Raw genomic sequence first — 13292 nt, 5'->3', positions numbered from 1 at the left:
TGGGGCATCCAGTGACCAGCCTGGCTGCCATGTTCTGCACTAATTGAAGCTTCTGGGTTTGGTACAAGGGTTGCCCCACGTAGAGCGCGTTACAGAAATCCAACCGAGAGGTTACCAGAGCATGTACCACCGTTTCAAGGTCCCCCCGGCCCAGGTAGGGTCACAGCTGGCATATCAGCCGAAGCTGATAACAAGTACTGCTGACTGTCACATCCACCTGAGATGTAAGGTGGAGCGACGAGTCCAGAAGCACCCCCAGACTACGAACAGAGTCCTTCAGGGGAAGCGTGACCCCATTCAGGACAGGTGGACAAATTTCCTTCCCTGGGCCAGGAGAACCTATCATGAGTATCAATGGGGGAATTGAGTCAATTATTCTGGGAAGGCCTGTGGGAAGAGTATGGCTTCCTGTAGGGCTGGGATGGAGGCATTTTTGCATGTTTTCATGCAGTTGGGAGGTGGGTTTTCTGCATGATTTTGGAACAAAATTGCCCAAACCTCATAGTGAATGATTTTAAAAAATCCAGGTAGTGAAGCTGAAGGCAACTCTGTCTGATTAAAATGGCCTCTTTCTTTTTATTAGTTTACTTCAACAACAATAAAAAGATGATAAACATATATATACTGCCATATGGTACAAATGATATTGCAATTGATTTTCTAGTCTTAACATAGTTTTCTTTCCTCTGTTGCGGGAGAACAATCCTGAACCTGTAATATCCAAAACGTGAAGTATCAAAGATCCTGGAACAAATCTTTGCAAAACATATAGTGGATCCCCGGAGGTGGTTTCAGCATAGCAGACATTAGAGAATCAAGGAATGGCCCCAATACCACAAGAAACACGTCTTAGTTTCCACTCTGAGAAGTTCACTTCCTCTTTGCAGGTAAGTGTGTGTGAACATGGACATGACTTAAGTCCAATCAGACTGTAGAAATTCAGCAAACAGTGTTGTTTCCTAAACTGCTTTTTAACATTTTAGTCGTGTTGCTGTGGGCCTCCAAGTCATTTCCAACTTATAGTGACCTTCTTCATCCTGGAGAGAAGTGATCAGTGGGGTGTCCAGTGGGGGGTAGTGTCCTGAGCCCAGTGCTATTCAACATCTTTATCAATGACTTGGATAAAAGAACAGAGGACATGCTTAGAAAATTTGCAGATGACACCAAATTAAGAGTAGCTAATACCCCAGAGGGCAGGATCAAAATTCAAAAGATCTGAACAGACTAGAAAGCTGGGCTAAAGCTAACAAAATGATATTCAATATAGAGAAATGTAAGGTTGGGTGGAAAAATGAAATGCATAGCTATAGGATGGGGGAACCTGGCTTAAGGAGACTTATACATGTGAAAGGGATCCAGGAGTTCTAGTAAAACACAAGATGAAATGAGTCAACAGTGTGATGTGGCAGCTATAAACGGCAATGCTAAGTATAGTGTTGAGATCAAGAGAAAAAATAGTGCCACTCTATTCTGCTGTGGTCAGACCTCACCTGGAATACTGTGTCCAGTTCTGGGCATATCTCATCCATATGGTCACCATCAGTTGAGATCGACTCGAGGGCAGTTAACAACAACAACGACAAAACAGGTGAGAGCACAGGAGGGCAAATACCTGCAACACAGCATGGCTCTGTGGTTCTTTTACCAAAGTGGGGGTTTTGTTGTTGTTAGCTGCCCTTGGCAACCCTGTGGATGAGACATCTCCAAGAAACCCTATCCTCCACTGCAGTCTTGCCAAGATCCTGCAAGCCCCTGCCCATAATGCCCTGATCAAGTCTATCCATCTGGTCGATGCTCTTTCTCTCTTTCTTCTACCTTCTACCTTTCCTAGCAGTACAGTACTGTTTTTTTCTAGGGATCCGTGCCTTCTCATGATGTGGCCAAAGTACGATAGTCTCCACTTGATCATCTTTGCTTCCAAGGAGAGCCCTGGTCTGATCTGTCCAAGAACCCATTTGTTTGTCTTCTTGGCTGTCCATGGGGTCATCTTAAGTCCTCTTCTCCAGCCCCACATTTCAAAGGAGTGGGTTTTCTTTCTGTCTGCTTCCTTCACTGTCCCGCATTCACATCTGTACATGGCAACTGGGAATTAGGTAGGCAAAAAATCCCCCCTCTCTCACCCTGGCAAGAGTAGATGGTTCCCTAAACATCCCACTCAAACCCAGTGCTCCTTTGCAATTTGATCCCAGAACACACAGGCACTGTGGGAACTAAACATCTTAGCAGGCTCTTTCGTGGCCTTGGTTCAGATGTGCAGAGCATAATTGTTTATTTGTCAAATAAAGGGGAGCCATTCAGGCGTCAGATGCTGCAGACAGCAAAACCCTCTCAAAACTGAGCTGTTGTCAATAGGCTGGAGGAACAGCACCGTGCACAAAGGGAGCTTTTGTCCAGGTTGATTGCTTCCTGGCGGGAGGGATCCAGGCAACATCCGCCACACGGCGGTCTTCTCCCTCCTCTTCGCCAACCCTTCCATCACATTCATTCCACTGCCCTTGTAAGGAAGAGCCTGTAATTAAAAGAGCGCAGAGGCCGGCCAGAAGGACTCATCCAGGGCAACTGTAATTAACCTTTGGAAGGTAAGATCACAACCGCCCAGCTGCAGAGAGGCAGCAGACGCTGAAGCCGCTACTCTCTTGCTCAATTTGACCTCTGCGCAGACCCACAATGGATGAAAGGCCACCAAAAAGTGTTTCATGGGCATGACAGCCCTTCCTCTCCCAGCCATGCAATCTGAAATGGCAGCGGTGACAATGAGAAGACTGCCACTTGGTCAGAGACCAGAAACAGCTTGTCCGGCATCCCTTCCTCGCCAGGGACCGCTTACCTAAAAGGGAGGGGACCTTCCCTGGCCCCCAGCATAAGAATTCCAAATTTTAAGAATACAGACGATTTCCACAGAGGTAAAGAAAGGGCCTCCTTAGTATAGTTGGCTGTCTAGAGCAGTGGTCCCCAAATTATGGTCCTCCAGATGTTCTGGACTTCAGCTCACAGAAATCCTGACTGTTGTTGGCCAAGGTGGCTGAGGCTTGCGGGAGTTGAACTCCAAAACACCCGGAGGACCAAAGTTTGGGAATCGCTGGTCTAGAGACTGAAGCCAGCTTTTAAGCAGCCCTAGGAATGAGGGACAACAGCCCAGCTCAGGTCTTGCAAACCGAGGGCAACCATGGCTTGATGCAGTCCATCCATCTCTACTGGGTCTTCCTCTTTTCCAGCTGCCTTCTACTTTACCGAGTGTTATTATCCTCTATGTCTTCTTATGTTCTGTCCAAAGTTTGACACGCTCATCTTTGCAAATAAACCACAGGGATGAAAGAGAGGAGGGGGAGGCGAGGTGGGGAAAACCCTTGAATAACAGAACTGTAGAGTTAGAAGGGACCCCATCTAGTGCAGGAATCCACAACGAAAATGAGAGGTGGATATTGCTCTCTTTAAAAGCTTCCATGGAAGGAAAGTCCACTCCTGTCAAACAGCACCTACCATTAGAAACTTCTTTATTTTTTTTTAAAACCCCCATATATAGTGTGCCCGCGCCATACGCAGGCTCGCCATATATGGACTTGCGGTCATGCAAACAGCGAGCCCTAATATAGTGAATGGAATGTGCGCCATGGCTTAATCATTCGTGGAATTTGCCTTACGCGGGGGGTCTGGAACAGAGCCCCACGTAAGGCAAGGGCCCGCTGTATATCATTATTATTCAACAAGCATATATAAAATATATAGCAGTGTCACAATATGATTACTTCATTAAAAAAAGGGAAAAAATAAGACCATATTACTCAATCTCTTTACAGCTTATAACACTTTTTCTATAGTAAACCTGAAGGGTTTTTAATAAAGTTCTATATGGCAAATTTACTTCCTTCTTTTTATTGTTGACTATTTTAGCATAAACCCATAGACTCTCCATTATTTCCAAACCAAATTACTGAAGATGGTCCACATATATTATTATTATTATTATTATTATTATTATTATTATTATTATTATTATTATTAACCTTTATTTATAAAGCGCTGTAAATTTACACAGCGCTGTACATACAATCTTTATAATTAGACAGTTCCCTGCCCTCAGGCTTACAATCTAAAAAGACATGACACAAAAGGAGAAGGGAATGGTGGAGGGGAAGGGGATGAGGTCCAGCAGTTCCTCTCTACCTCCGAGGCCTGGACCAAGGGAGATGGAATGGAGGGAGGGCTTGGCTTCTTAATGGATGGGTAAACTTCTTCCAGGGAGGCCTGTTGGAGTTAGCCTGCCTCTCTAGTAGGATAACACATATAAATACATAGCAGTACAGGAAATGATTCAATAAAACAGGCAACAAAGAACATCAAATAGCAAGCGACAATTATGCAATGCCTGGGAAGGCTTCTCTGAACAGGATGGTCTTCAACTCTGTTTTGAAGCGGGTTAAAGAAGTGATGGCTCTTGCATCTCGCGGGGGAAGAAGGCTCCAGGAGTGAGGGGCAGCAAGTGAAAAGGGTGAATCCGAGATGGGGCAGAGGAAATCTTGGGCTGGGACAGTCAACCCTGACTACCAGAAGGGAGGGAACAACCGAGTGGGAAGGTGAGGAGAAAGAAGGTCTGATAAGTAAGGAGGGGCCAGTCCATGGAGGGCTTTAAACGTGGACAGAAGGAGCTTGTACTGAATGCAGAAAGGGAGGGGGAGCCAGTGAAGGGATGCCAAGACAGGAGAGATGTGGTCAGAGCGGTGGGTGGAAGTGATAATGCGTGCAGCTGAATGCTGGACAGAGATTAAAGGACGGAGGTGAGAAAGAGGAAGCCCAACCAGGAGGACGTTACAGTAATCAAGTCGTGAGATCACTAGGGCATGGACCAGGATCTTGGCAGTAGAGGCGGAGAGATATGGTCAGATATTTCCGAACTATATATTCTCATTGGTGATTTAAAAGAGATCTCATTGACCATTTTAATTCTTTAGTAAATCAACTAAAGCTATTCTGCTTCCTTCTTACTGTCTGATCACTAAGTTGTAAGGACCCTTAAATTATTTAATATATTGTTACAGCATTACCATACCTGTCCATGTCATTTTCCAGAGGATTATTATAGGCTCCTGGTCTATTTCCAGATTCATTGTTAATTAAATGCATAAGTCTGCCCAGCTCTATCATGTCCACTAATTCTATAATTCAATCGTTGATAGATGGCAACTCTTTCTCCTTTCATTTTTTAGCATTAAAAATATGGGCAGCTGTAATCATATACAGCATCATCCTCCAATATTTACTTTTCTTGATTTTACTTAACAGGTGTATCATACAGTATTTAGAAGCTAAAGTTCAGCTCTCATTGGGAAATTTATTCCTATTAAGTGACTGATTACTGTATGTATTTTAGACCCAAAATTCCTAGCTTTTGGGTATCGCCACCACAAGTGTTTTTGTTGCATTTCCAACATCTGTTTATGACTATCTTGTGTATTATATTGTTTTTCAGGAGTTAAATACCATCTTCATTTCAGAAGCATCTTTATAGGTAACCTTTATAGGAGCCCTGGTGGTGCAGTGGTTAAATGCCTCTACTGCAGCCACTCACTCAAAACCATAAGGTTATGAGTTCAAGACCAGCAAAAGGGCTCGACTCAGGCTTGCATCCTTCCAAGGAGGTTGCTAAAATGAGGACCCAGACTGTTGGGGGCAAATTAGCTTACAGTTGTAAACCACTTAGACACTGTTTAGGCAGGATGAAGCGGTATATAAATGAAGCTTGTTTGTTTAATTTTCTTTTACATCTCGATAGAGTGTCAACATCTGCATTTTCCCCCATATGTTTCCCCATTGTTCTGAGACTAGAGTATATCCAATGTTTTGGGGCCACTGAATCATGGACTCGCTCACCACTTCTTTTTCCAAATCTAATTGTAGAATGGCATCATATAACTTTGCAGTTTTGTGTCTGGATTTCCCTGTCAGAATTTTATCAATGTCTTTCTCTTCAAGCTCAAAATCGTCTAAACTCAAATCCATTTTTAATCTTTCGCACATTTGTTTACATAGAAACCAATTACAATTTATTCCCTCTTTATCCAACTCTTTTCTAGATTTCATCTTCCAATTAGGGCAGCTTGATGCTCTAAGAATGTCTTCATATCTTATCAGATCTATACCTGGGCCTCTCCACTGTCCAAAAAAGGCTTCTTCTGGCGATAATCACACAGGAATTTTCTTATATAATTTTTTTATTGGATTTTTCTTGTATTAAGCTTTATTAAAGCTTGGGTGAAAATACAAGAAAAACATTACAAGGAAGTTCTATCTAGGATTTAGGAGGAATCCCTTTTCTTGCAATTTAAATCCATTGGTCCTAGAGCAGCAGCAAACATGCTCCCTCTATCCTCCATGTGATCAGAGTCCTTCAGGATACAGTCGACCCTCAGTATCCATGGGGATCCGTTCTGGATGCACACACCCCTCAGATACCAAAATCTGCAGATGCTCAAGTCCCACTGACCCCAATGGTGGCGCGGTGGCCCTTCCTTCCTTCCTTCCAAGGGTGCTCAACAATGGCTCTTTTTCATCCTGGAGGGAAGTGACCAGTGGGGTCCCACAGGGCTCTGTCCTGGGCCCAGTGCTATTCAACATCTTTATCAATGACCTGGATGACAGAATTGGGAGCATACTTATCAAATTTGCAGATGACACCAAATTAGGAGGAATAGCTAATACTCCAGAGGACAGGATTCAAAATGACCTGAACAGATTAGAAAACTGGGCCAAAGCTAACAAAATGAAATTCAACACGAAGAAATGTAAGGTACTGCACTTAGGGTGGAAAAATTAAATGCACAGATATAGGATTATGGGGGACACCTGGCTGAATGTAACTACGTGTGAAAAGGATCTGGGAGTCCAAGTAGACCACAAGTTGAATATGAGTCAACAGTGCGATGCGGCAGCTAACAAAGCCAATGCGATTTTGGGCTGCATCAATAGAAGTATAGTGTCTAGATCAAGAGAAGTAATAGTGCCACTATATTCTGCTCTGGTCAGGCCCCACCTGGAATATTGTGTCCAGTTCTGGGCACCACAATTCAAAAAGGACATTGAGAAACTGGAGCCCTGTGTCCAAAGGAAGGCAACTAAAATGGTGAAAGGTCTGGAAACCATGCCCTATGAGGAACGACTGAGGGAGCTGGGGATGTTTAGTCTGGAGAAGAGAAGGTTAAGAGGTGATATGATAGTCCTATTTAAATATTTGAAGGGATGTCATGTTGAGGAGGGAGCAAGCTTGTTTTCTGCTGCTCCAGAGACTAGAACACGGAACAATGGCTGCAAGCTCCAGGAAAAGAGATTCTACCTCAACATTAGGAGGAACTTCCTGACAGTAAGGTCTGTTCGACAGTGGAACAAACTCCCTCGGAGTGTAGTGGAGACTCCTTCCTTAGAGGTCTTCAAACAGAGGCTGGATGGCCATCTGTCGGGAATGCTTTGATTGAGAGTTCCTGCGTGGCAGAATGGGGTTGGACTGGATGGCCCTTGTGGTCTCTCTCAATTCTACGATTCTATGATTCTTCTCTGGAGCCCCATCAGCTGGAGGGTGCTGGAGCTGGAGCTTGGGATGTTGGGCTTGGGGGCGAGGGCTCCAAGACCCAAGCCTCAGTTCCTGTGCTGCCTCCCTCTGGCTGATGGAGCTCCAGCCTCTGTCCTCAAAAGCCAAGTCAGAGGCTAAAGCCTTGGAGGGAGGGAGGGAGGGACTTCAGTCCCTTTGTTCCCATGCATGCGCCACCACTGAGGACAATGTGGGCTTGGTGTCCCCTTATGCTCAAATCCCTGGAGGGCAAGTCCTCAGATATGGAGCTCCCACTGTATTTGAACATGGTCCTACCATTATTGCCTCTCAATTTTCTCTACTCCAAGTCAAGGATACTCAGTTCCCTAGCCCACTACTCATAGGGCTTGGTTTCCAAATCATTTTTACTATCTGGGTAGCCCTCTCCGAGGGACATTCCCAGGTGTCTGCACCTTGGTTGAACTGGGATGCCCAAAATGGGACACAATACTGGAGACTAGCCCTTAGGGGCAGGGAGGCTTTTCCTCTTGAGAAAGAGACATGGACATATACACACGTTCCAGGGATCTTAATGCTGTTGTACCCATTCTGTGTCTGGCTATGAGGATGTAGTCAGATAATCCTTAGATCCTGCCTGCTCTGTAGCAAAGAATGGCTATATAGGGAAGTTTTGGGGGCTTCACAGGAAGTTGAATGGGGAGGGGGAGCCACAGTCTGCTACTCCAGGGTGCCTTTTCCTGGAGAGGAAAGAGAGGGGGCCATTATCCTGATTGCCCGGAGCTGATCTGTATGTCTGCAAGTGCCATGGTTGATCCCTAATTGCTCTTATGGGTTTCAGAAAAGAGTGTTTGCCTGAGGCTTGAGGGCTGCTCAGAGAGGAAGATGAGAAAAGAGTGATTGTAGACTCTGCCTGCCCGCAAAGGTAGAAAGTGATTGAGATTGCTGCAGTCGGTGGCAGTGGGTCACAAGCCCACTGGATGCCAAGGACAGTCATTTTCAGAGTTTCTTAGGCAAGCAATATCAGAAGTGGGTTTCATTGATGCCATGTGAATTGCAAGGAGGGGTCCAGTTCCATGCCTTTTTGTCTTCCATACATAACAAACCTTTGTACACCTTCTCATCAGAGCTTGCAAATGTTCCTTTTTTGGGGACTATAATGGCTAGATTAGACTCTCCCAACACATGCTGGGAGCTGTAGTCCAAAAAGGTAGCTTAGAAATTGTAAGCTTTGCCTCCTACATTCCTTTCTGCCTTGCTTCTCCTTCACACATCAAGCAAAGATGCAATTGTGCATGGCCAAGCTGAAAAGGACTGGCTTAAAGTTATCAGTCAGTACAGGGAGGACAATCTTTGGGCTCTCTAGATGTTGCTGGACTGCAGCTTCCAGCGTTTCTCACCATAGGCTGCTATGTTTAGGACTGATGGGAGCTGCAGTCCAAAGACATGTGTTAGAAATATATTAGAAATAGACTAGAAATGCCCGCTGAAGAGGCAGCCCTTGTCCAGGCAGACTGGTGGGCAGCGGGCCACTTGTTGGATTAGCCGCGGGACATTCCCAGAGCGTCGGTCCTTTTTAGGGAAAGATGGAGATTGGGTCTGTGAAGAGCTTTGCAGAGAAATGTGCTGAATCGCTAGCATGATCCACTGAAGCTGACATCCAAAAAACACAAATGAAAAAGGCAGTGTTTGAACTATGTATTTGGAAAAGGTCATTTGTTGCATCTAAATATACATTCTAAACATGTTGATAGAATTCAAAGATATAGCCGTGTTAGTCGGTAGAATCAGTACGTACAACTGCTCCTCCGTATGCACCGACTTCACATCCACAACCCTCACTTACTCGTGAGGAGCAAACGGAGGGGATTAAAATGGGCAACCCCCCCTCCTTCAAGCCTATGGGGCTTGAATATGTGCAAGTGCAAGAACGGATCCCCACAAAAACGGAAGGCTGACTGCAGAGAGATCTTGTAGCACCTTGGAGACTAACTGCAAGAAAGAAGTTGGCAGCATTAGCCTTCCCAGACTAAAGTCCACTTCATACATTCACATCTGCATCTGAGGATGCAGACCAGTCTATGAAAGTTCCTGCTGCCAACTTCCTTCTTTCAGTTAGTCTCAAAGGTGCTACAAGATCTCTCTACATTCTAAGCATATATTTGGGTTTCATAATTGCTAAGTAGAGGAGCCCCCAGGCTTCCCCATCTTTAAGAGAGAGAAAGGGGGAAGGAGAGAAGGACCGAGGAATGCATCTCCCTGTGACCACAGACACCCAGGAGGCCACAAGGGCAGCTGTTTTTACTGTTGTGTGCCTTCAAGTCATTTCTGACTTATGGCAACCGTAATGGCAGCCTTTCATGGGGGTTTTCTTTGCAGGTTATTTCAGAGGAAGTTTGCCACTGCCAACCTCTGAAGCTGAAAGAGTGTGACTTTCCCAAGGTCCTCCAGGAGGTCTCCACGGCCGAAACAGAATGTGAACCCTCCTAGTCCAATGCGCAAGCCACTATGCCACGCTGGCCCTAACTGCTCTCTCTCAAGGACAGCAGTGACCTTCAGTGGCCCATGCATTAGGGTTGAATGAAGGGAAATCTTAAGAGACCATGTGAAATATGGTTAGTATAGGGATGGGCAAAGTGTGGCCCACAGACTGGATTGCCATCCCTGGGAATAATATTTAAAGCCGTGAACATTCCTTTTGAATCCCCCGCCCCCCCAAGGCATCAATCCCCATTTTTTTAAAAAGGGGGGGCACAATTTCCAGGTGATTTTTGTTGACATCCAGGAAGAGACCCTTCCCCACAAATATGCAAAACCAGCACCAGGAGTCCCCCAACACACCCCAAGGACTGCCGGCCTTCCATATTCATGGATTCTGCATCCAGAGCCAACCATCCAGAGTTTGAAAATATTCAACAACAACAACAAAATAATCCCAAAGCCAAACCTTAATTTTGCCATTTTATATATGGGTCACCATTTTACTATGTCATTGTATACAATGGGATGAGTATCCATGGATTTTGGTATCCACAGGGAATCCTGGAACCAAACTCCATCAGATACCAAGAGCTGAGCGCGACTCTTTTTTTTTAACAATCCTTCTCAAAAGGATGACTACAAGTGAAACAAACTCACCATTTTGGGAAGGACTTAGTGGAAGATAAAGGAGGAGAACTTGGTGGAAGATAAATGAGAAAATTGAGGAGAATATTGGGGGGGGGGGGGTTAATGTCAGAAGGTGGAGATTTATACTGCCTAAATCCTCCCATTGCTCCAACAGTAAAAGGGACTGTGTGTTTGCATTCATATGTGTGGTTGTGTGTGTATTGGAGGGAGGGAATGCCCAGGCCTACTCACCAGGGCATCTATGAGGACCTCGGCTCCTTCTTCGCTTTCATGGAGGGTGTCGATGTCAGTGAGCTCCTGCAGAAGATCCACCACCGCAATGGAGACATGTAGAGAGGCAGCTAAGGAAAGCAAGGCTGGAGGAGGACATTGTGGGTATTGTAGTAACAAGGCATGCTTCCATCTTCACTGCTACATATTTTTTAAAATGCTTTTATGCTGTTTTAAATTATAGGTTGAGTCTCCCTTGTCTGAAATGCTTAGGAACAAGTGTTTGGGGTTTCTGAGTTTTTTGGATTTCAGACATATCTGCATATATGTAAATGAGGCATCATGGGAGATGGGACCCAATGCTAAACAGGAAGACATTTACATTTCGTACACTCTTAATATACACAACTGAAGGTAATTTTAAACACAGTTTTTAAAAATAATTTTGTGCACAAATCAAAGTTTGCATAGACTGAACCATCAGAAAGCAAAGGTGTCAGCCACCGATGTAGACGGTTTTGGAATAGTTCAGATGTCAGAGTTCAGGATAAGGGAGACTCAACATATAATAGTGTTTTAATGTGATAACATTTTTAAAAAATAAAAAATTAGACATTTTAAAAAGTACAAATGAAGTTTTCAGATGTGCCCCTTCCAGCTGTGCTTATGAGAAGACAGCAAGGAGGATGTTAGTCCCAGATTCTCATGAAGGCATCCACCGCGAAAACTTTGTCTCCTGTATTTCTACCAAATGCACCTGTGAAGGCAGTGGCAACACGAGAAGTTGTTAAGCACCCCTGCACATCTTGTGCTTTATTTTGGGGATCCTCATAGTTTCATATCCCATACCTGGAGACAGCATGTTTTTGCAAGACTGATGACCTTTCAGGAACACTAAGTCAGGTTCCCAGGAGAAAAGGACCATCTCCCGAGGCATGTGGCACATCCAAGCAAACAAGACCATCGCATCTATGTGAATTAAGTGCTTCTTCCTTCCTGCAAGTGATCTGTATTTCCTCTTGCAATCTGAGACAAAGGATTTCCTAGCATCCAAAGGAATAAGCCAGCTTCTCTGCCTACCTGCTGTTGTGTCCCCAGCCAAACATCCCTGACCATCCATTTCAAGGAAATCCATCTCCAATCACTATTTTTGTTACACTAAAATTAAAGCCACCTTCCAGTCCGGAATCCCATTGTCGATTCCTGGGACAAGTCATTCAGCCTTTGTTAGGTGACCAGAAAGCCCATCACCTGGGCCTAGTTTTAAGGTATAAATATGGTTTCAAAACAGCCCAGTCTGCATACACACAGATGCACTCCGTGTATGTTCTGTGTCTCCCTCAGATCTCCCAGTCTAAGCAACTCCAACTTTCCACAGTCTTCTCTCTGGACACGTAATTATAACCCCACTGAAAGCCCCCCAAAACTCAGCTATCTCGTTTCCATACGTCCATTTTGGTTTGCTATGTATGTATGCTGTGTCTGTTTGAATTGTCTCATGTGCGTGATTGCACTCTCCATTTTTCTTAATAAAACCTTCTTAATTCACCCAAGACATGGAGTCCTCCCCAGTTAGTACTGGTATATACTGGTGCACATACTCCAAACATTACTCAGACCTCTTGCAAAAGCTAGTTTCCTTAACATTAGTCCTCCCCACACACCTGTTCTTTGGGTAACAAAGGGTCTCCTCAGACATGCAATCACACATACATACACAATAGAACTTAGTGAAGCTGTACACCTTTTGCATCCTTTTCTAGGACAGACCAAAGGCAGGCAGATAACTAGAGCAGTCCTTCTCCATCCTACGCTCTTCCCACTCAAATTAAGAAACAAGGGCACCATACTGATGTTCACTTTTTTAAGCGCTCCGGCAAAAAAGCACGCCAGCACCAGGGATATAATTCATCACTATGGAAGCAACAAGTAATTTTAGCAATTTCCTTCCCACTGAGAAAAAGATTTTGAAAACTACACAGTTTAACAATTCAGTACTTATTCTGCACAAAATTCACATGTGGCTATTTTACATAGAAAGCAGAGAACATTAAATAAAATAATACAGGTATTTCCTATACTGCCATACAAGTTGAAACTCCTTTGATATTCAAAATGCTTGGGACCTGAAGTGTTTGCGATTTGGGATTTTGTTGGATTACACCTGTATTTGCACATATGTACATCTTGGAGATGGGACGCAAGTCTAAACTCAAAATTCACATATGTTTCATATACACCTTATACAACCAAGTTTGTTTACATTGGACTATCAGAAAGCAAAGGTGTCACTATCTCAACCACTTGTGAAAAATGTTTCAGTTTGAATATTTTGGATTTCGGAATTTGACCTGTATAAGGACAGGTTGCTCACCTGTAACTGTGTTTCTTCGAGTGGTCATCTGCAAATTCACAC

At 44.4% G+C, this 13292-nt stretch overlaps 1 protein-coding gene across 1 annotated transcript in view; it reads right to left on the bottom strand.

Moving 5' to 3' along the window:
- CTNNBL1 (catenin beta like 1) overlaps positions 1–13292 on the bottom strand; it is a 155363-nt gene that overhangs the window by 82490 nt on the left and 59581 nt on the right. Inside the window, exon 5 of the mRNA XM_042462623.1 lies at positions 10898–10995. Coding sequence (XP_042318557.1) covers positions 10898–10995 — 98 coding nt within the window. The remainder of the gene's footprint in view (positions 1–10897; positions 10996–13292) is intronic.

This window comes from Sceloporus undulatus, chromosome 4, assembly GCF_019175285.1.
Source record: "Sceloporus undulatus isolate JIND9_A2432 ecotype Alabama chromosome 4, SceUnd_v1.1, whole genome shotgun sequence".
Taxonomy (NCBI): domain Eukaryota; kingdom Metazoa; phylum Chordata; class Lepidosauria; order Squamata; family Phrynosomatidae; genus Sceloporus; species Sceloporus undulatus.
The sequence above is the reverse complement of the archived record's forward strand: the minus strand, read 5'-3'. Positions and strand labels throughout refer to the sequence as shown.